This window comes from Microtus oregoni, unplaced genomic scaffold (genome assembly GCF_018167655.1).
Source record: "Microtus oregoni isolate MIOR12 unplaced genomic scaffold, Mior012 000015F_ref0000493, whole genome shotgun sequence".
NCBI classification, from domain to species: Eukaryota; Metazoa; Chordata; class Mammalia; order Rodentia; family Cricetidae; genus Microtus; species Microtus oregoni.
This window is the reverse complement of record NW_024543074.1, coordinates 44,221,260-44,244,842: the sequence shown is the minus strand read 5'-3', so window position 1 is coordinate 44,244,842 and position 23,583 is coordinate 44,221,260. Positions and strand designations below refer to the sequence as shown.

At 46.7% G+C, this 23,583-nt stretch overlaps 1 protein-coding gene across 5 annotated transcripts in view; it reads right to left on the bottom strand.

The window, feature by feature from the left end:
* Nucleotides 1-23,583, bottom strand: part of Slc22a4 (solute carrier family 22 member 4) — a 57,786-nt gene that overhangs the window by 14,186 nt on the left and 20,017 nt on the right. The window contains exons 1-5 of one of the 5 annotated variants that reach the window (XM_041665641.1): nt 22,674-22,715; nt 15,227-15,269; nt 12,934-13,088; nt 5,413-5,584; nt 720-846 (exon numbers count right to left, since the gene is read on the bottom strand). In XM_041665641.1, coding sequence (XP_041521575.1) covers nt 720-846; nt 5,413-5,584; nt 12,934-13,088; nt 15,227-15,269; nt 22,674-22,686 — 510 coding nt within the window. In that variant the 5' untranslated portion in view covers nt 22,687-22,715. Of the gene's footprint in view, nt 1-719; nt 847-5,412; nt 5,585-12,933; nt 13,089-15,226; nt 15,331-22,673; nt 22,716-23,583 lie in introns of those variants that run through there. The other 4 variants (XM_041665640.1, XM_041665642.1, XM_041665643.1 and 1 more) reach the window with 4 other exon arrangements.

Genomic DNA, 23,583 nt, shown 5'->3' with positions numbered 1-23,583 from the left:
CTAGATATTCTAGATATGATCATAGAGCAAATATTTGATAGAATTGGGAGAAATTCTTTACCAGTGACAGTGCAGACAAGGGGTTAATATCCAGAATTCACAAAGAATCACACAAATTAGGTACTAAGGGAATAAAACTGCCAACTAACAACTGTGCATATGAATTGAAACAAATGAAAACAAAACAAAATGAAACACACAAGTTGAGCAGTGATGGCGCACGCCTTTAATCCCAGCACTCAGGAAGCAGAGGCAGGCGGATCTCTGTGAGTTTGAGGCCATCCTGGTCTACAGAGCAAGTTCCAGGACAGCCAGAGATACACAGAGAAATCTTGTCTCAAAAAAGCAAAACAAACAAACAAACAAAAAGAACAAAATATAACAAATGCCTAAAATTGTTTTTAATTTATAAATAATCCTTTAGGCATATTTTTAGTAAGAGAGGTAGTATCTTACTATGTTACTCAAGCTGACCCTAAGTGCCTAGACGTAAGAAGTCTCAGGCCTTCACCTCCTGAGAAGGCTGGACCACAGGTGTGCAGGACCATGCCTCCCAAGATTTTATCTGAGAATGTAACCACGATCACATCCCTGATACCCAGTGCAGTTCCTGGTGCCTTGTGAGCACTTAACAAATAGTGAGTTGCATTAAACTCCATAAAAGAAAGACTGCAGAGCTGATCTCTGAAGGAGGTGTCTACACACACGCGCTCACTCACCTCCAGAGGATTGAATATCACTGCCGGGGCCACGATGTTGTTCATCTTTGCGGCTTTCTGGATGATCTGTTCTGCCTCTTCAAATCTCCTCTGGGATATCAGCCACCGGGGAGATTCGGGAATAAACCTAGGATTCATTTGCAATGGTTCATAACCTTTTATAACCACAGGATTTGATGTTAGCAAACACATAGCAAAATGGTCCTGGGTCATTTTAGCGTTGCAAACATCCTAGTATTAATCAGCACACAAATTCCATTTCTAGCATACAGCATGACATCTCAATGAATTTATATCGGACCTCTGGGCAAGCTCGTGACAAGCTCTGGACTGTGTTAGCTGAGGTGGGAAGACACCTGACACAGCTGGACTGAATAAAAGGAGAAAGTGCGCTGAGCGCCAGCTCTCCGTGCTCTCTGCTTCCTGTCTGTGGACACAGTGTGGCCAGCAGCCTCCAGTCCTTGTTCCCACGGCCTCCCTGCAGCGATGGGCTGTACCCCCAACCCGTGAGCCAGGGGTTCCTTCCTTGTCAGGTATTTTGTGACAGCAATAGGAAAAGTAACCAATCTGGAGCTTCTCTCAGGCACAGAGTTGTGTGGAGCGTGGCCTGCCCTTCCTTACTGACCCTCAGCCTGGGCTCCACTGGAAACTTCCAGATAAATCAGCATAATATCTAACTCTCACAAAGCTGTCTTTCCAGGATTAGTAGATTAAGAGCACTGGCTGCTCCTCCAGAAGACCAGGGTTCAATTCCTGGCCCCACATGGTCACCAACAACTGTTGTGACTTCAGTTCCAGGGGATCTGAGGCCCTCTCCTGGCTGTCCCAGGCACTGCATGCACATGGTGCACAGACAGACATGCAGACAAAACACCCATATGAATAAACATTTTAAAAATTAAGTGATCTTTCTCTCCCATTCTCTTGGGTAGGTAGAGTTAACATAGTAAAAATGGCAATTTTACCAAAAGCAATCTACAGATTCAATTCATGCCCATCAAAATCACAGCAAAATTCACAGACCTTGAAAGAACAATATTCAACTTCATATAGAAAAACAAAAGACCCAGGATATCCAAAACAATCCTGTACAACAAAAGAACTTCTGGAGGTATCACAGTCCTGAACTTCAAACTCTACTATAGAGCTAAAGTAATGAAAACAGCCTGGTATTGGCATAAGAACAGATAGGAGGACCAATGGAATCGAATCAAAGACTTGGGTATCAATCCACACACCTGTGAACACCTGATTTTTTGACAAAGAAGCTAAAAATATAAAATGGAAAAAAGAAAGCATTTTCAACAAATGGTGCTGCAATAACTGGATGTTAACATGTAGAAGAATAAAAATAAATCCATATCTATTGCCATGCACAAAACTCAAGTCCAAATGAATCAAAGACCTTAACATAAAAACAACCACAGTGAACCTCATAGAAGAGAAAGTGGGAAATACACTTGAATGCATTGGCACAGGGGACCACTTCCTGAATATAACCCCAATAGCACAGACACTGAGAACAACAATTAATAAATGGGACCTCCTGAAACTGAGAATCTTCTGTAAAGTAAAGAACATGGTCAACAAGACAAAACAACAGCCTACAGAATGGGAAAAGATCTTCATCCACATCGGACAGAGGTCTGATCTTCAAAATATAAGAACAACTCTAGAAACTTGACATCCAAAGAAAAAATAATCCAATAAAAAATGTGTTACAGACCTAAACAGACAAATCTCAAGGGCTGAGAGACACTTAAGGAAATGCTCAACATCCTTAGCCATTAGAGAAATGCAAATCAAAACAACTCTAAGATTCTATCTTACACCTGTCAGAATGGCCAAGATCAAAAACACTGATGACAGTTTATGCTGGAGAGGATGTGGGGTAAGGGGAACACTCCTGCATTGCTGGTGGGAGTGCAAACTGGTACAGCCTCTTTGGAAATCAGTATGGCAATTTCTCAAAAAATTGGGAATCAATCTATCTCAAGACCCAGCAATACTGCTGTTGGGTATATACCCAAAAGATGCTCAATCATACCACAAAGACATGCTCAACGATGTCCATAGCAGCATTGTTTGTCATAGCCAGAACCTGGAAACCTTGGTGCCCCTCAACCAAAGAATGGTTAAAGAAAATGTGGTAAAAAAATAATGACATCTTGAAATTTGCAGGCAAATGGATGGATCTATAAAACACATATTGAGTGAGATAACCCAGACCCAGAAAAACAAATGTAGTATGCACTCACTCATAAAGCAAAGAAAAACCAGCCTACAGGCCACAGTCCCAGAGAACCTAGACAACAAAGAGGATCCTAAGAGAGACATACATGGATCTACATAGGAAGGTGAAAGACAAGATCTCTTGAGTAAATCTGGTCATAGGTGAGGGTAGAATGGGAGAGGGGAGGAAGTGAGGGGAGTTGAGAAAAATATATAGCTTAATACAAACAATAAAAAAAGAAAAAAATTAAGTGATCTTTCAAACCCCAGTGAAATCATAAACAAAGCAAAGCAAGCCAGGAAAGGTTTTTTTTTTTTTTTCCCCAAATACTAATTCTACCTAAACCTTCATATGCTTCTCATTCTCAAATGTTACTGCTGTAAAACCACAGCAGGCTGGGGGATAAAGGAAGTAGCCTGGAGGAGGCCACCTGAGCCATCCCCTCAGGTAAGGCCAAGGGAGACTCTTGTCAACCCCTGTGGCTGCAAGACAGCTGCAGAAAGAAGAAGGTCCTTCTAGCCAGTTTCCCAGGCAAGTGTCAAGGGTGGTCAAGCGAATCAAACTGTAGATGCCACAAACTGACCAAGGAAACCTTTATTACCTTAGCTATGTAAGCAGGTGGCAATTGAGCAGTTAGTAAAATAGGCCATTTCTAGAAGACCGGATTTTGACAGAACGCAGTAAAACCAAGATGACTTAGGAGAGAGGAAGCAAACAACAGCGCAAGCAGACTCCTTTTGTCCTGTTAATATGAGAGAGCAGAGAAATTCTGAATGGGGGCCATGACTAGAACTTTACTTCTATTTGTAAAAATCTGTTCTTGCCGGGCAGTGGCGCACGCCTTTAATCCCAGCACTTGGGTGGCAGAGGCAGGCAGATCTCTAAGTTAGAGCCTAGCCTGTTCTACAAAGCGAGTTCCAGGACAACTAGGGCTACACAAAGAAACCTTGTCTCTAAAAACAAAAACAAACAAACAAGAAATTCATTCTCTTCCAGAAGCTTCCAGTTACCCCCTACCTGGTAAGACTTAGTCGAGATCTCCAAACTTGGCTATTTCCACAACTGCTGTCCTAAAACCGGTTTGGGGAAGCCTTGGAGGGCATCAGCTCAGAGGCAAACCACTTGCCCAGTATTCACAGGGGCTTGAGGTTCAGTCTCCATCTTAAAATGAATGTTTCCATGGGGGCAGGGTTGCCATAGGAGAAATAACACCTTCGCTAAGACTGTTCTAACACAGCCGATTTGGGGACTGGGCACATAACTCAGGGAGAGCCTGCCAAGCATGCATGAAGTTCAGAGCTCCATCTTCAGTGCTACATGAACTGTTTGTAGTGGCAAACACTTGTTAGCCTAGCACTTGGGAGGTAGAGGCAGAAGGAAAAAAGGCCACCCTTGGCTCATATTGAGGAGTCCAGGGCAAGCCTAGAATACAGGAAATTCTGCTGAAAAAATAATTATCATTTTTAGGACAAAGCACATATATGTAACAAGTACACCTTAGATAATAGTTATGAAGAACAGTTGCATGCTCCTTGGTCGCTGTAGAACTGATCCCAGGATCCCTGACAGATCCCCAAATTCTCTCATGTTCTACCCTCTTACATCAAATGGCATAGCCAGGCACAGTGGTTTGTGTGTCTGTACACTAGCTACTCAGGAAGCTGAGGTGGGAGGACCACTTGGCCAGGAGCTCAACATAGCAGGGTCTCATCTAAAACAAATTGGGACTAGAGTGTAGCTCAGTGGAAGAATGTTTGCTGGCATACACACGACCTTGAATTCTATCCCAGCACAGCAAAACAAAGCAACTTCAAATAAAATAGGTATAAGATTTGTATATAATCTATACACATTTTTTATGCATGTATCTCTGGATTACTTATAATATCCAACACAATGTGTATCATTCCATTTGTGAGGAGTTTGCTGGAGATAGGCCTTGGGCATTCTGCTTTTGAGCTACCCACCATCAGCCTCTCAACACCTAATAAAATGCAAACACAGTGTAAGAGTGGCTGGAGTGTATTGTTTGGGAAATAAGAAGAAAAACAGGGCACTATTTTCTGGTTCTGTTCTTTGCATCATGTACGTGGAGTTCATGGGTAACTGGGACCATCTGAACTGTGGCTGAAGAGAGAAAAAGGATTTCTAAAGAAACGGAAGGGGCCCAAAACTGAGGACAGAGTTTAAAACATTGCCCAACAGTACCAGTGCCACAAACAACAAGAAAATGGGCATGGGACTGGAGTGGGAAGCATCTGGAAGAAAGCTGGAATTCCCGAGAACCTGGTTTTGTACAGTGCATGCGCCCACTCACAGAGATGCAGGGTGCTGGAGGTGTGGGGGCACCGGGGCAAGCTGCAGTACAGAGCATGCAGATGCAGCTGGGTGGGCAGTGGGCTCATCTCTGGGTCCGCCTGCCACAGCGGAAGGCTGACTTGGAAAGGTGGCTGTACTCACCACCACAGGGGGACACACAGCACCCCAGGAAGTGTCAGTGCCAGCAGCAGCATCCTCCAGTCTCGGATGAAGTACGCAAACAGAGGCAGCACCATGTAGCCGATTGCAAAAAATGTGCAGACTCCTAATGTGGAGAAGATAATTCGAACTGACTTGCTCAGAATTTCAGTTCCTGTTCAAAACAAGGAGGCAGAGTTAGCGTTTCCACTCTCTTCAGCGTTTGCTTTTTTTTTTTTTTTTTTTTGGTTTTTCGAGACAGGGTTTCTCTGTGGCTTCGGAGCCTGTCCTGGAACTAGCTCTGTAGACCACGCTGGTCTCGAACTCACAGAGATCCGCCTGCCTCTGCCTCCCGAGTGCTGGGATTAAAGGCATGCGCCACCGTCGCCCGGCCAGCGTTTGCTTTTTGAGACAGGGTTTCTTTCCATTACTCGGGATTGAACCCATGGACGCATGACAAGGGCCCTACCAATGCCTTCTGAGAATGCTGCATCTTCAGAATAAGAGGCCAGTGGGAGACACAGACGGTCCTGTCCAGGAGACAAGAAGTGGCTCTTTTGAGACACTGTATGGAGTCAGGGTGTGGGACGCTTGTCCACAACTGCGAAAAGACACTGGTCTAGGAGACAACAGTGGCACTTCCGGCTGTCAGGACGCACTCCTGTCCTTGAACCCTTGGACATGACACCTAGAAGCCAGCTGCCTCTGGATCTTCCCAGGGCTGGCAGTCAGCACTGGAGCCGATGCTCCCCAGGCAGACAGTGCTCGCTGATGGGACGGCAGGGAAGGAGCTGGTCTGCTGTCCCTGCAGTGGCCGCCCTAGCACTGAACACACACCCAGTGACCAGTGCAAAGGCTCAAGGGCGCGTGCAGTTGCAGTGCTGGGGAAGGATGTGTTGGCAGCTGGTTTCTGTCCTTTGCAGCAAGTACACAGCAGGTCACTAGCAGCGGGTCTTCAGAGATGGCCTTGTGGCTCGGGTCAGGATTCTAGCACACTAGAATTCTATCCACTCTGGGCCCTCTGACCTAAGGACAGCGATATGGCCAAGGGCCTACCTTTTGTGTAGGGCCTGCCCACACTAGTAATATTGATTGCCCAATTGAAAAATCTAGACTCACCCAGAAGACAAAACTTTATGAGCATGCTTGAATTTCTGGATAGGGTTAGCTGAGCTAGGAACACCCCTCCCAAATGTGGGCAGCACCACTGCATGGGACGTGGTCCTAGAAAAAGGGAGTCACACCCCTCTGTGGTTTCCTTCTGATCTTTCTTTCAGTTTCTTGAGAACGGTCAGGCTGACCTTGAACTTCATAGTCTCCTGCTGGGTGTCTCCCAATTTCCACAGTTTTTTTGCAGACCAGACTTCTAACCCCAGGGCCATCCCACTGCCTGCAGACTCTTTCCCTAGGGTGGTGTCTGGTTACTTTGACCTTCTTGAGTATCATTTCCAGATCTTTCCTTAATTTATGAATGAACACATTCTACCATAGCCTGGCTGTCTTTGGCTGGGATTATGATGTGATAATGAATGGGTATGTGGGGTGTGTGTGTGTGTGTGTGTGTGCACGCGCGCGCACGCGTGCGTGTGTTCTTCCTAAGCAGAAATCTAGAAGCAGAGAATCTGATCATGGGAAAGAAAAGCACAGAGGACTAAGTGAGACTCTGATTTGTGTGTGAGGTCAGTAGATAAATGGTAGCATTGGGACAGGGTCGTAGAGCAGATGCTAACAGACACAGGTGAGTTAGCTATGCTCCAGGTAGCAGGTAAGGACAGAGATCTGCCAGCCTGTGGATCAAGGTGGACGGTACAAACAACTCCTTATTAGTCCTAATGCTCTGTCACTTTTGGGGTCTCTCCCTTCCTTATGCATTGCTGTCATTTGAGTGAGAAATGTTCCCCATAGGCTTGTGTGTTTGAACACTTAGTCTCAGCTGCTGGCGCTATTGGGGAAGGTGATGGAGCCTTTGGGAGGTGGAGCCTTGCTGAAGGAAGTACATCTAAGGGTAGAATGTGGGGTTTTATAGCCCGAATCCACTTCTTTTTCTCTCCATGTTGGGGTGGGGAGAAAATGTCATCACCCTGTTCCCTGACTGCCAGCTCAGCCCCATGCTCCTGCTGCCACGCCTTCCCCACCTTGATAGACTCTAGCCCCTCCGGAACTATAAGCTGAACCAAACCCTTTCTCCCCTCAGTTGCTTTCCGTCAGGGTGTGAGATCACCGCTGCAGAACAGTAACCAAGACATACACGATCACCACCATCATCAGTCATTATCACTTATCATTATCATATTATTACCACCATCATCAGCGTCATTATCACCACCACATTATTATCATTACCATCGTTGTCACCACCATCATTTTCACAGCCATCGCTTTTTTGAGCACTTCTCCAAGCCCCATTCCAGGCTAACTGCTCACATAACGATCTCTCTGACTCTGGCCCTGCAGATATTCAGCTGAGGCATAAGGAGGTAAAGCCACTTGTCTACATTCAAGTATCTGTGACAGTGATGCAAACTGGATGTGACACCTCACACCTAAGATCCCAGCGCTCAGCAAATATAAGGGGGATGGCTCAGGAGTTCTTTGGCTGCATACACCGAGTTCAATGCCAGCTTGAGCTACATGAAACCAAGTCTCAAAAACAAAGAAACAAACAAAAAACCAACCCCACAAACAAATGGGTTGGGGGGCTCTGTGGGTAAAGTGGTGGTCAGTCAATCATAAGGACCTGAGTTCAAATCCCCAGAGCCCATATGAAAACCAGACATGGTAGCACACGTCTGTAACTCTAGCACTTGGGGGATGGAAACAGGAAGATCCTGAGAGCTTCCTGGCCAGTTGGCGTAGCTGAAATGGGTAAGTTCCAGATTTAGTGAGAAAGTGTAGCAGAAGACATAGGACTTTAACTTCTGGTTTCCACACATGCACACACAGGGGTACCACACATACACATGAACATCACACATGCATGTATACACTCGAACAAAATCCAAACAAACTCATAGCAAACAAATGAACTACAGCGATGTAGTGATGTTGACGATATTTATCAACCTACATATGTCAAGCCTTCAGGAGGAAAATTGCCTGCTCAAATCCATGGTCTCATGGATTTCATTTCTCATGGTCTCATGGATTTCAGCTGGGATGCTAGTGGAGACACAGGGGAGATGAATGAGACCATGGATGTCGTTCATAGTCTGATCATTAAACTGGCTAATAACCAAGCAGTTCTCTCTAGGGAACACCAGGAGAGGGCCTCAAGTAGGCAGATGTAATAAACTCTCTGTGTTCTCACCCAGAATAAAGACCTGTGGCAGAAATGATTTCCAGCTCTGCTCAGCAGATCCCCGTCCTCCTACTCTGCCCCCCCCCCCCATAGACTCATAATTGTAGGCAAAGCCTGGCTTCTCAGTGTCTCTTGAGAGCAGAAACCTTACATCCAAATCAAAGAGTGTGTCCTGGCTCTGCTGAGATCATGACCAGCCCTAGGAGATTGTGCCCACTCAGTGGCTCCTCTACTCAGGAGGATTTTACATCATATCGTTGTCAGTCAGCTCCAGGAACCACTAGGCACACGTCACGAGGAGGCAGCAGGACATGCACCTCAATGCGGCTGAGGCCTACAGCCGAATCAAGCTCAGGAAACAAGCCTGGGAAATGTGCATCTGCTAGGATGAGCTGAGAGGGTGTGTCCTATGTCACAATGTGGGGAGAATGTGGGTTCCTCTATGCTAAATCCCCCAGAGATGGTTAAAATATTGCTTGTCAACATGATGGGCTCTAGGATCACCTAGGCGACAAGTCTTTGGGTATAACTGTGAGGGTGTTAACTGAGATTGGGTTAACTGAGGAGGAAAGATCCACCTTAAACATGGATGGTGTCAGGCATGGGATAGTGTGCACAGCTGGAGAGAGAGAGAGACAGACAGAGAGAGAGAGAGAGAGAGAGAGAGAGAGAGAGAGAGAGAGAGAGAGACAGAGAGAGACAGAGAGAGACAGAGACAGAGAGAGAGGCGCACTGGGCACAGGTGTTTATCTTTCTCTGCTTCCTGACGAATGACACAATGTGACCAGGGGCCTCATGCCATGCTGTCATGATGCAGAAAATAAAATTTTGGTTTTTGAGCTAAGCCAGTCTGGTATTTGGCTACGTCATTCCATTCAAATAACAAGTCAAAGTTACATTTCAAGTTAAAAGCATTTAAGGACTGGTGTGTACATCAACTATACAGTGTATTCAGGAGACCCGTGGCTTGATCCTCAGTATCACGAAGATAAATACATTAAGAGGTAATAAAAATATCAAGGCTGATAAAAGTTACATAACTGGCCTAGTCCAATTTCAAAGAAATCTGAGATTCCTGTGAGTCAAAGCTGTAGAAGGCGCCATCAGTTGTACCCTTACTGAAGGGAAACATAGGGACAAGAGGAGGCAAGCTTTAAGCATGTCTAAAGAACTGTCCTAGCGTGGGATAGCAGGGGTGGGGGTGGGGTAGTGGTTGGGTGTTGGTGTTAGAAGCCCTGGAAAATACTGATGAATCAGTCGAGACAGGAGGTGGCTAGGTTTTCCTGAAGAAAACAGAAAGGCAGTTCTTTATAGATGAGGAAGGAGGGTGCTGCTGCCATTTTACCCAGAAGTCTGTGGGCAGGTTATGGTGCTGTGCCTGAGAATGACATAGAGTCTGGGAGAAAGCTGGGGTGCGGGAGGTCATTGACCCTGATCTTGAGTCCCACTTCCTCCGCATTCTGTGTTGCTTTGGAGAGTTTGGCTGGCCTTTTGTACAACCTAAGACTGGCAAGCCTGGGGAGGGTTAAGAGAAGCCCAGAAGGAGACTCTGTACAGCTTTGGGAAGAATTCAACTTAGGCAATCAGTGCAAAGATTGATTTCCAAGCTGAACTTTTACCATCCCAAGCATCTAGATTCTTTCCCAGAGTATGGAGGATAAAGTGTAGGCACAGACAGAATTTCTTAAATGAAAATCTGTTGGGGTCAAATCTGGCTTCAAAGAAAAACCCCAACAAATGCCCTGGGAATGTAGCAATTTTAGTCCTGACACACCAGAGGGCGCTGCAGCGCTGCAGGAAAACCAGCAGCCACGGAGTTTGTCCTTCCACCAAGTTCTCCCTTTCAGGAACTGACTGGGAACTCCGCCTGTTTTGAGACAGACCTGTTTTCAGTGACACTCACAGGCTTTCAGACCTGAGGTCTTAGTACAAATGTTATCCCAGGACCTACTTACTGTTAGCAGTTTCCTGTAGGGCCCGCTAGGATGAGGGGTGTGGACCCAAGTCGACAGGGAGCCTTCTATTGGTTGTTGATTTGACACACCTCAGCTCCAACCTACCCTTGACCTGGCCCTCTCCTCCTTCTCTACCCTGCACGTGAGACCATGGCCAAGTGGGTAGCAGGAAGGCCAGAGCTGTGGCACTGCCCTATTGTCACAGAAAAGGCTCTCAGAGCAGGAGCCCCTGTTTGTCTGGAGGAGCAGGTCTTTTTCTGTGAGTCTTGAACAGCTGGGGTTGGGGTCCTGGGAGGCTGAGCCAGTGGATAAAGTCCTCGCCATGCAAAAATAAGAAAATGAGTTCAAATCCCTAGGACCTACCTAAAAGAGCCGAGCACCGTGAAACATGCTTGAAATCTCAGCACAGGTGAGGCAGAGACGGGAGGATTCCTGGGGTGGGCTGACCAGCCCGTTTAGCCTTAGAGTTCTAGGCTCAGTGTAAGATCTTAAGTCCAAAGATAAGGTGAATGGTCAGCTGGTTGGCTCGTGACAATCTGAGGTGAAGCCAAGGGACCCACATGAAGAAAGGAGAAAATGAACCCCATCGAGCTGTTCTCTGCCCTTCACGCATGAGCTAAGGCACACGTGTACCCCTTCCATACACAAAATAAACATTACATTAAGAAATAGACGGAGAGCAATTGTGAAAGACCCCTGGTGTTTCCCACAGCCTCCCACCTGCCCACACTCCTGTGCTCACACTTTTGTGCTCTCTCTCTCTCTCTCTCTCTCTCTCTCTCTCTCTCTCTCTCTCTCTCAATAAGCCAGGTGCATCAGAAGGGTGACTGCTCTGCATAGACCCCTTCTCAAATCCAGCCTGGGCTGCTCTAGATTCGTCCTTCTGCCCAGAGTGACCTTCAGGTCTCCCCCAGGGCCACACCAGTCACTGTTGGCAGCTCTTCCATCAGCACAAATTTCTCTGCTCTCTACAGAATGGCAGTTTTTCTTAATGGTGAGTTTTGTTTGGCTTTTATGAGCTATGGTCTTGCTACATGGCCCAGGCTGTCCTAAAACTTAGCCTTCACCTATCTCTGCTTCCTGATAACATGTGTGCGGCCTCACAGATGACCTCGGAAAAATTCCCGTTCCACCCCTGGTCCCGGGCAGAGAACAGCTCTCTTCATGCCAGGGCTTGCTCAATAGAGGGCCACCTGCTGGGAACATGTGGTTCCTGCCTGCTCTGCCTCCTCGTGTGTCGTCCCTCCTCAGACATGAGGCTGGGCCTGTGGCAAGAAGCCCTTCATCAATAATTAAAGGAATGGAATTAGGACAATTCCACCTTGGCAGCCTGACAGAGGGTGTGCGTGTCTTTGGCTAATAGAACACACCATTGCCAAGGCCAGTGAGTCACAGGTTCCCGAGAACAATCAGAGCCACATAGCCAGGTGCAAGAAAGGCACAAGTGCTATTGAAGAGACACAATCAATAATTGTGCTGGGACAATAGGGACAAACTGGGGTAATTTGGGGTCGGCTAGCATGGTTGTTCTAAAGACTGTAGGGCTTGATGTTCATCGCGCTTGGGGTGACTCTCATTTCCTCTCATCCTGACGGGGGGATCAGAGAGCATATTGGTGGTGGGGCTCACACTTTTGAGAACAGCCCTGAATGGTTTCCATGAAGCTCACCTCACTTTTCCCCAGAACCTCCCTAGGGCCTAGAAACTGATGGCTTGCCCGCCCTTTCAGCCTGGTCTTCCCTCCGACAGGAGAACTGTTATCAGAGAGGTGCAGCCGTCCTGTGCAACGCTCATCTGCTCAGGGCGTGAACTCAGATCTAGGCCACAGCATATCTGCCCAGGTGGGACAAATTCTTGACACTGAGCAAGTGACTCTCCCACTGCATATACGCCTTATCAACCCCCCTAAGTCCCTTCGTAGGCCACCAGCCTTATGCCTTTATATCCCAGATCAAGGACTTCACATCCTTGCTGTCTCCCCAACCCCAGGATCTCCTGTTCCAAGCCCCTTGCTCCTGAGGATGTGTCTACTGTTGTGTGGCTACTTCTTCCCAGCTCCAGCTCTTGGTTTTAGTCCAGTACAGATGGCCCCCTCTGAGCCCCTGCCAGGCTGTGACTGGCTTGAGGCGTCCATAGCTGCAGCCCACCCCCCTAGATATATACATGTATCTAAAGTTGAGGACACTTTGGACTCACACTCAGTAGCTCCCTCCTGCCCAGAACTACACAGGGTGGAAAGAAGGGACACCAAGTCTCGAAAGTCATTCCTACCTAGTATGAAGGCTACCACGTAGTTGGAGATCTGGCCCATGCCCACAATGATGAATAACACAGTGAACATCTCCCAGCTGGTGGAGAAAATCTGCACGAAGCTGAATCCAGTCTGCACAGCCATGGTCGCAAAGAGGACTTTCTTCCTGCCAAACCTATAGAACACAACACAACAGCGTAACTCAGGGTGTGTTGTAACACCAAGCCTAGCTTCACCATAGGGTCTGTCTTGTCTCAAGACTGAGATATTTTCTTTTCCCTTTGACACCTGTTAGCTTCCTCCCTGGAGAGGCCTCCAGCATCCACCTGCCCGGGAACTACCTTTTGGGGTGCTAAGTCTTGCCTCTAGAGGAAACGGGCATCTTCTGTGATGACCACATGGGCAAATCTGATCTTTAGAAGGAGGCATGGGAGGGCTAGGGGTCTGACTCAGTGGACAGAGTGCTTGCTTAGCTGAATGAAGCTCTGGGCTTTGGTCCCCAGAATGGTGCATAAGCTGTAATTCCAGCGCCTGAGAGGTTGGGCAGGAGGATCAGAAGCCCAAGGCCACCATTGACTATACAGTGGTTTTGAGGCCATCCTTGACCATCCTGGGCCTGTCTTAAAAGAAAGAAAGAAAGGAAGGAAGGAAGAAAGGAAGAAAGAAGAAGAAGAAAGAAAGAAAGAAAGAAAGAGAGAAAGAGAGAGAGAGAAAGAGAGAGAGAGAGAGAGAGAGAGAGAAAGAAAGAAAGAGGCAGCACTGGTAGAAACTGCCACACCATTTGTGAGAAGTGGATAAGATTGCAGATACTTTTACCATCCCCATGGGAATTCTGTGTGTTTAAAAACCCCCTCAGGGGCTGCTGCTTCTTAACCTTGGCTGCACTTGGAACCACCCAGTGAGCTTGAAAAATGACAATCCTTGATTCACAGTGGTTCAACCTAGGACTTCATGATTTTGCAATGGTGGGAAGTGCTCTGCATTTACTTAGAATCCCTGCTTGGAATTCTGTACTCATATTTTCTCCACTCTCCTTGCTGGACAGGGATGAGGCCTGGGAGCCTCTCTCTCTGTGCTGAGCAGTGACTGTGAGCTACACTCCTGACAGATATCTGGCTGTTTGCCGAGCTAGCATGTCATATTAGGCGTGTGAAGAGTTTTTTTTTTCCTATCTAATCTCTTCGGTTTAGGGTGGGTTTATTAGGACAGGGCTTACAGAAAGTCAAGGAGCACCCACACTCATGCCAGCACCTGACGTCTTCCAAATATTATTTGTCTGCAAGGCAGTTTGAGCCTTGGGGTGTTATGCAGTTGCCCAGGTATGTCGATGCGTCTCTACAGCTGCAAACCTTTGCTTTCTGGGACGATGTCATTCTCAGCCATGTCTGCTGTGTCACTGATTGGTTTAAGCTTTAATGTTTTATTCCGGTAGTGACCAGTGGGCAGGGCGGAGCATCCCTGCCCCATTCCCTCTGGGCCTTAAAGCTGGCGGTGGGGGCAGATTCCCAGGAAGCGCTGTCCAGCACCGCTATTAAACACTCCCATCTGCTGTAGCCACAAGAGAACATATAGGGCAAGCAGGACACAACTCAGGATAATGCAATCTTGTCCCTGTGAAGCCTGCAGGCTCTGGTGACCAAAAGCCAGCCTGGGTCAGTTCTATGGCTGCAGGCCCAGCCATGGCTCCGTTCCCAGCCTCCGAGAGTGCCTATCTGACAGGACTTGGCTTTACTCGAGCTGCTGGCTGTTTGTGCAGCAGTGACATGTCACCTACCCCTGCCCTGTCAAGAGCTGGGGGCAGAGTCAGGGGCAATGATAATACCAGCATCCTGTTCTGCAAAGGGGCTTGTGGCACAAGGGCCCTGCTTTCTGTTGGGGTCGATACTTTGATCAAAGATGGTCAAAGACCTGTGAGTTCAGATTGGGAGTGTGACAGAAGTCTTGGCAGGATGCGGAGGTGAGGGTTACATGTTAGTACCATCTGTGAAAGACTTATTTATTTACTTAGCTAGTTTGTAGTTAGATAGGGCAGGTCTTGTTATGTAGGGGTGCTACAGTCAAGGTTGCACACTAGGTTTATCTGGGAAAGATTTACTTAGTTAGATAGAGTCTTGATATAGAGTTCAGGTTGACATTAAACTTTTAATCCTCTCCTCAGACCCCAGCCTCCCAAATGCTAGGCTTCTCCTGTTATCCACTCGGTGCCTCGAGGATCCTTGTCTGTGTAAAAAGCCCATGAATTTGGCATTGTGTCAAGACAGGCTGTGGACTGATAAGGAGCTCCACCTCATGTTCCCCATCCAGAGTCCTTACCTGTCTGACAGCTGCCCAGACACGAAGGAACCGCAGAGAACGCCTACGAAGAACAGGGAGGTGGTGAGGGGTGTCTTCCAGTCATCCTCACACACCAGATTCCACTGCCAACAAGACAGCATGCAACGTGAGCCCAGTCCTCCAGCAGGACCCACCCGTGCCCCGCTCCAAGGAGCGCCAGATGGATGTCAGGTGCACTGTCCTCCCTTGCACAGAGCACAGGCCTCGTAGCTCTGGGTGTGACTCTGCCATTCAGTGTGACAAGAAGCCCGGGGGGCATGCTACTGCCTCCCATTGAGACCCAGCTCCCTCTTTGGGAGGGGGGAGAGGGCTTCAACCTGCTCGCATTATCTATAAGGAGGTTGGCAAGCCCGTAACCACAAAGCAGTATGAAGTGAAGAGATCCTCATTCCTCTACTTCACAGAAGACAGCACAGAAGAGAGAGGTTTGAAAGGCCAGAAAAGAAGGGCAAAGGGCACAGCTAGCTCGTCCAGGAGTAAAACGTCATCTTTGTCGAAGACTGAAAATAGCCTCAGTGCTGTGAGGTGTTAAACATTTCTCTGAGAAGTCTTGGTTCCCTGATCCCCTCAAACCTAGATGGAGCATCTAACCCACTCCAGGGGCCACTGTGCCAGCACGCCCCACCCTTTCCAAGGGGTGTCTGAGCCTCCTTCCTCCACTCCTCTACCCTCCCTCCCACCCAGCCTTCCCAGCAGTGTGGTTCCTCCCAGTCCCCAGGCCTTGTGGATTGCTACTACACTAACAAGCTCCTGCTGGTGGATCCATAAAACCAGTTTCAGCCAGAGTTTCTGTTCCCAGATTTCCCCTGGAGTCAGCTCAGCCCAGTCTCAAGGGAGGCTGCAGAGATTTCAAAGTGTGCTCATATATTTTGGCCTGGAGGTGTGTATGGGAGCAGTGTGTCACAAGATGGGCTAGCAGAGGAGAGGGACCCTCCAGCCTACCCCTTGCCCGACTGTGTGGGCATCCTACAGCTGTGGCACTTGTGGAACAGTTCTGTTCTTATTCCCCACAGCTGCCCTCAAAGTGTAGTTGACTTAAAATAGTTCCTGCATATGCATCAGTCCATACTGCATTCTGTAGTTCTGTAGTGTGGGAGTGGGGGTTAGAAACACTAACAAATGGAAAGCATAAACCGAAAAGCTAAGGCGATCAAGGTGAACAAAGTCAGGGAAGCGATAAAAACTCAAGCCAGGAGTCACAGCAGACTGTATGCCCAAGGGTCTGCCTGTGGCAATGGCTTCCGCTACCCCAGCCGCTCAGCTTAGAAGGGCCTGGTGACCCTCGTGACCCTTGTGGTCATGCCTTCTGCAAAGCACCAGCTTGCCTAGGTCCCGAGACCTAAGGCCTCCCCTATAGACTTCCTCCGATCAAGGCCGCTCCAGCTCACGATGCTGGTAGGATGCCCAAGCATGGCTCTGCAGAAGAAGAACATGGACCAGGAACTCAGTTCCCTCACCTTCAGAAGCAACCCAAGGATCAATCTGAGATTATCAATCACTTATCCAGACTGATACCTCACTTGGTGCTATGATGTGACTGTTCCCACTGAAACTCATGGTGAAATTTAATCCCTATTGTGAGGTGTTAAGGAAGTAAACATAATTAATTCAATGATGGTGTTTGGAGATAGGAATTTTGGGTGGTGATTAAAAAAAAATGAGGTAATCAGGGTGGGGCCTAATCCAAAGGGAACGGCAGCTTTGTTAGAGGACAGATATAAACGAGTTTTATGTCTTCTTGCACTGATGCCCTGTGCAGGAAGGCCTGCACTAGACATAGCCGCTGGCCTTGAACTTCTCAGCACTCATAACCTTGACTTGAGCCAGCCTTTATTCTATTGTGTGTGTTGGTATATGTGTATGGTTTTATATGTGTGTATTACACACATGTGAGTGTGCATCCACACTTTTAGAGGGTAGAAGATATCAGGTGTCTTTCTCTACCACATCCTGTCTTATATCCTTGAAATAGAGCCTCTCACTCTCACAGAACTGGAAGCTCCCAATTTAGACTAGGCTAGCTGGCCGGTGTGCTCCCAGCATCTACCTGTCTCCAACCTCTAATGCCGGGGTCACAGGTGTGTGCAGCCACGCCTGACTTTTTTACACGAGTCCTAGGGATTCACATTCAGGTGCATGAGCAGCCATATAGCAAGTGCTCTTACTCACTGAGCCATCTTGCCAGCCCAAGTCTTTTTTCTTTATAATCACCAAGAAATGGGGCCAGCAAGATGACTCAGGGGTTAAGGTGCTTGCTGAGTAAGCTCGGCCACCTGAGTTCAATTCCTGGAGCTCACGTGAGGGTGGAAGGAGAGGACCAGCTTCATAAAGCTGCCCTCTGACCTCCACATGCATGCTGTGGTACATACACCCACGCCTCCCCCCCCATTACCCACCCATCCATATTAATGTTAAATAAAGCTAAAGAGGACATTACTCAGAAATGAAAATGGACCTGAGGTCCCTGAATGGGCTCCGAGAGACAGGACAGGCAATCAGCTCTCTGCTGCTGTCCAGCCAGGTTCCTAGGCTTGTTCACCCTACAGATCAGAAGGAGTAGGCAAGGTGTGCCTGAGCGAGTGGCTACCTTCCTCCAAAAAAGCTGGCCAAGGCTAGGAAAGTGGCTTGAGATTGAACCCTGACACACAGAGACACCCAGAAGTCATTGCATCTCCAAAGGCAGGGCAAAGAGCTCCCACTCTTCTTCCAGGAATATGACACCAGACGATAATTGCTTAGGACTTGGGGTAGAAGGCCTCTGTCACCACACTCAGCCTTGCATGGAATGCAACAAATCTTATGCCAGCAGCGGTTTTACCATGCCAACCATTAACTGTCACTATTCAGCTGCATCTGGGCAGCAAAGAGCTTCATAGAATGTTCTCTGCTTTGTGGTTTAAAACAAAAACTGTTTCACTGTCAGGAATTTGAACTAGAGAAGCAAAGAAAGGACTTAGTGCCTGGCATGGGGTGCACGCCTTTAATTCCAGCCTTTGGGAGGTAGAGGCAAGTGGGTCTCTGAGTTCGAGGCCAGCCTGGTCTACATAGGGAGTTTCAGGACAGCCAGGGCTACACAGAGAAACCTTGAGACACTAAAGATAAATAAATAAATAGATGGACTTAGAGACAGGAAGGAAAGAGAGAGGCTTATGGAGATAGAGCCAGACCCAGTATGAGCAAAAACAAGAGGTGGGAATTCTACCTAATGCAAACTGAACTTGCTGGATCCCTGGTTCAAAAGTGGCAAGGACAATTGTTTTTGGTGCACTTTGCCTTTTTTTATTTTTTAATCTATTTATTTATTAAAGATTTCTGTCTCTTCCCCGCCACCGCCTCCCATTTCCCTCCCCCTCCTCCAATTAAGTCCCCCCCCAGCCCGAAGAGCAATCAGGGTTCCCTGCCCTGTGGGAAGTCCAAGGAACCCCCACCTCCATCCAGGTCTAGTAAGGTGAGCATCCAAACTGCCTAGGCTCCCACAAAGCCAGTATGTGCAGTAGGATCAGAAACCCATTGCCATTGTTCTTGAGTTCTCAGTAGTCCTCATTGTCCGCTATGGTCAGAGAGTCCAGTTTTATCCCAGGCTTTTTCAGACCCAGGCCAGCTGGCCTTGGTGAGTTCCCAATAGAACGTCCCCATTGTCTCAGTGTGTGGGTGCACCCCTGTGGTCCTGAGTTCCTTGCTCGTGCTCTCTCTCCTGCTCCTGATTTGGGCCTTGAGATTTATGGGCAAGGACAAAATTTAGGTGGCCTCCACTTCTTCTTCTCTCTCCTTCCCTCTTCTTTTCTTTCAGTGTGTGTGTGTGCACGCTTGTGTGCATGTGCATACACATGAACACACACACCTGTCAGAGGTCAACATCGATTATCACATCTCAGGTGCTATCCACCTTATTTTTTGAGGCAGGGTGTCACTAATTAGGCAAGTCCAGTTGGGCAGGAAACTCCCGGAGTTTCCTCTGTCTACCTTCCCCAGTGTTGGGATAACAAATGTAGTCCACCACACTGAACTTTTTCACATGGGCTCTGGGGAGCAGATTCAGGTCATTCTGCTTGCATGGCAAACCTTTATTGGCTGAGCCATCTTCCTAGTCACTGAAATTGAGGGTTTCCAGAGAGGTATGGTGGTGTAAGCATAGAGGATTAAGAGTTTTGAGGATAGCCTGTGCTACACTGTAGGTGAATTTTTTTTTCTGTCCTGCCAGCCAGCTCCCAAATCATGACAAGAAGACATATTATTAATGGCTTGGCCAATAGCTTAGTCTTGTTACTAACTAGCTCTTACAACTAAAGTTAACCAACTTCTATCAGTCTATGTGTTGCCACATGACTTGTGGCTTTTACCTGTCCTCTAGTATTTCTTGTTCCCTGTGTGCCTGCTGGTGACTCTGCCCATCTCCCAAGAGTTCTCTGTGTGACTCTCCTACCTATGTCTCCTGCCTAGCTAATGGCCATTTAGCTTTTTATTAACCCACTCAGAAGGTACCTTGGCGAAGACACATCATCACGAAAAGATTATTCCACAGCACTATGTAGCAAGTCCTGGTCTCAAAAAGAAAAAAAAAGGTTTGGAAAAGAGGGGGGGGGGGAAGGATTTCATAGCACCCAAAGCAGAATATTGTGATCAAGTGTACAGGCTCTGTGTGACTGCATAGGTTGCCTATCATGAGGTAGCCTGTTGGGAATGGTAATCAAACTTGTTTTCTTTGGACCAAAGCATGGGTGCTGGGAGTAGGGGTGGAAATGGATCAGTTCCCTGCAACTCTCTTTCCTGGAAACTATGGAATCAAGATGAGAATGCCTTACTGAGAAAAGGTACCAAGCCACGTGACTAAACATAGACAAGAAGTCTGGGTTAATTTAAGTTGTAAAACCTAGTTAATAATAAGACTGAGCTAAAAGGCCAAACAGTTTATAATTAATATAAGCTTCTGTGTGTTTCTTTAGGACTGAATAACTGCTCAACCAGGCTGGAAAAAAAACTTCCATCTACAAATGGCACCCAAACATTTGGCAAGAATTTCCACATAAAGCCTGAAAAAGTTTTAAAAAAATTCTATATAGACAAGAACAGAGTCAAGTGCAGCTTCTTGGTAACTGTCTTCTCTCTGGTAGGCTCCGTTTGCTGGCAGCAAGCAGAGGTTGTGGCTCCTTTAAGAGAGGCTTTCTGACTCAGCATTAGCGGTAAAAACTTTGCAGCTCTTTAAGAGGTTCTGCCACCCAACACTTAAGTGGTGTTTATGAGCAACCAGCATCAGGCTTCTTGGTGGTGGCTTGGACACAGAAACTCAACAGAGCTGTGGCAATAAATCTGGCTCCTGCCAGTACCCCCACCATGAAGCTAGACTCTCACACAGCTAAAGAATTGGAAGGAGCCAGCTGCTAAAGCCTCAGCTTTAATCCCAGCCATGCAGTTTAGCGGATTAAAGACTCATGTGGTCAGAAAAAGATAGAGATATATAGTAAATACAAATTCAGGGAAAAACCCTCTAGGGTTTACAGTGTGTTTAAAAAATATATAGGCTTGGTATAGAAAGGAAAAAGGATAGATAAAGTCCTTAAAACAAGTAATAGAGTAGTCAGGCATGGCAATGCACGCCTTTAATCCCAGCACTTGGGAGGCAGAGGCAGGTGGATCTCTGTGAGTTCTAGGCCAGTCTCATCTACAGAGTGAGTTCCAGGACAGCCAAAGATACACAGAGAAACCCTGACTCAAAAAAACCAAGATTTAAAAGTAAAAATAAAACAAATAGAGTAAAAAATAAAAGCCATGTAAAGATGGAAAATACACAGATAATCTGGATACTGTATGTTATTGTGTTGTCTTTGAATTGTTTGACTGCTGGAGGAACAACAGCTGCTAAAAGATATTTGATTACTAATGCTGTTGGATTAATCCAACCTAAATATTTTGAAAAAGTCTTGACTTCAAAATTTAAGTCCAAAGATATGTCACTTTGGAGAACAGGTTTTGTTTTTGTTTCCACAGGAAATGAGAGGCTGTGGATTCATTCTGTGTTAAGAAATATAAGGTTTGATCAAGGAAGACCCCCCCCCTGAAAAATCGCCAATGGGAACAGACAGCCCAGATGATCCAACGCTTCAGAGTGCCTCTGTTGTGATTTCCTCTGAGTTCTACATTCAGAACAGCTTCAAGACTGCTGACTGAGACGATTCAGCCTTACAGAATACTTCAGTCAGGATTTGACCATAATCCTAAAGTTTTTGATTATCAGCACCCCCAATCAGCAGGAAGTAGCCTAGATAACTGTGACCAAATTCCAAAAAATGTATTATAAATTTTTGTTTTTGTTTAGCATCTTGGTTACAAGATGTTATGGATAATGATCAGAAAAAAGCTAAACAAAGGAGAATAGATTCAGGGTTCTTGTTTCGAAAAGAAAAGCTTGGAATAATACTGTAAATAAACTGTAAAAATACTACACTATAAAGATTTGTCACTTGTACTGGTTTAATTAAAAAATTGATTGGACAGTAGCCAGGCAGAAAGTATAGGTGGGACAACCAGACTAGGAGAATTCTGGGAAGAGGAACGGCAGACAGGCAGTCACCAGCCAGATACAGAGGGAAGCAAGATGAGAATGCCTTACTGAGAAAAGATACCAAGCCAAATGGATAAATATAGATAAGAATTATGAATTAATTTAAGTAGTTTAGAGCTAGTTAATAATAAGCCTGAGCCAATAGGTCAAACAGTTTATAATTAATATAAGTCTCTATGTGCTTCTTTGGGACTAAGTGGATGTGGGACCAGGTAGGACAGAAACTTCTATCTACAGCTGTGGGTACAGCTCTTTCCCTCCATGAAGAGGAAGAGGTGCCCAACAGGGTGTCCTGACCAGTTGTGAACACACAGCAGCCATTTGCCTCAGTCCCATATGGGGTACTGTATGTCTTGGGAGATCCTGGTAAATGTGATTAAACAACATGGCTGTCCATGGTTTGCTCTAGGGCTCTAGTCTCCTTTTGAGAGCTTTTGTGCCCAAGGAGTCTCTTTGGAAAGCCATGAGGAGCTTGGGTTTGCAGACAAAGTCCTAGCCAGGATCCAGTGAACTCCCTTTGGCAACATAACATATCTGTTAGAAGACCTGTTTCTCTTGATTGGATGGAACTTCTCCCCACATGTGGGTACACACATGAACACACAAACATACTTCTAGTTAGAGGATCAGAGTCTAACGGTGGATGCCCCACTGACCAGCTGGGGCATGGCTGGCCTCATTCTGGGGATGACCTTTTAAGCCAAACATTAATGTTTTCAAAACAGACTTCCCCTCTCTTTTCTGAGAGGATTAAAAAGTGGCAACCAGCTGATTCAAGCTAGGCGGGGGAAGGAGGACTAGATGTGCACCCCTAGATCCTCAGGGTCTAGGACTGGGGTTCCTACAACAGAGCAGAGTGTGATCTACCTAGCTGTACCATGTTTCTTCGGTTCTGTTTCAGTAGATAGAAACCAGGTCACAAAAGTCATGAGGAACAGACTGGGGATGTAGGTCAGTGGCAGAGTGCTTGCCCAGCATACATAAGCTCTGGATTCAATCTTATCACTGCTGGGAGGAAAACAAAAAAGAGAAGAAGAGATGGAAGGTCACTATCGGCTTCTTACATCTCCCAACATAAGTCATAATAAGAATAACAACCCCAGTGTATTTTTATTTTGAGACAATGTCTCAGATAGCCCAGGCTGGCCTTGAACTTGCTATGTATCTGTGGATGACCCTGAACTTCTGATTTTCCCAAGAGCTAAGGTTACAGATCTGTACCACCACACCCAGTGGCCATATCAGATGCTTAGTATGCACGTTTTATTGCTTCGAGAGCTCTCAACATTGTCCTATGGGATGGGTACTCCTTTTTTTTTCCTTGTTTCATAAGTGAATAAATGAAGGCATGGGAGCAATGGAGGGACTCGTCCAAATTGTTTTTTTAGTGCACTGGTTTAGTGGAGTTAATTAATCATTTGGTCAGAAGGCTTTAAAAATCTGCCCCAGGCCAGGATCTGTGTTGGGCATGCACAGGACATAGTTCTTTCCTTCATAAAGCTCAAGGTCAAGCAAGACAGCCCAGCTATGCCCGTGTGTCTGCATGAACCCAGCATTGTTGTGAGCAGGTTCTATTCTGGGCTACTTCATCCTTGCTCTCTAACTAGAGGGAAAGAAACAAGGCAGCCTCCCCTCTTATCCTTCATCAGAAGGGTAATGTTCTCACACCTGAATAATCGGTACAATTGTGTTTTAGATAGCCTAGAACAACACAGGCTGGGCACTTGGTACATACCTAAACTGTTGATGAGTGAATACTAGCCAATTAAGAGTAACA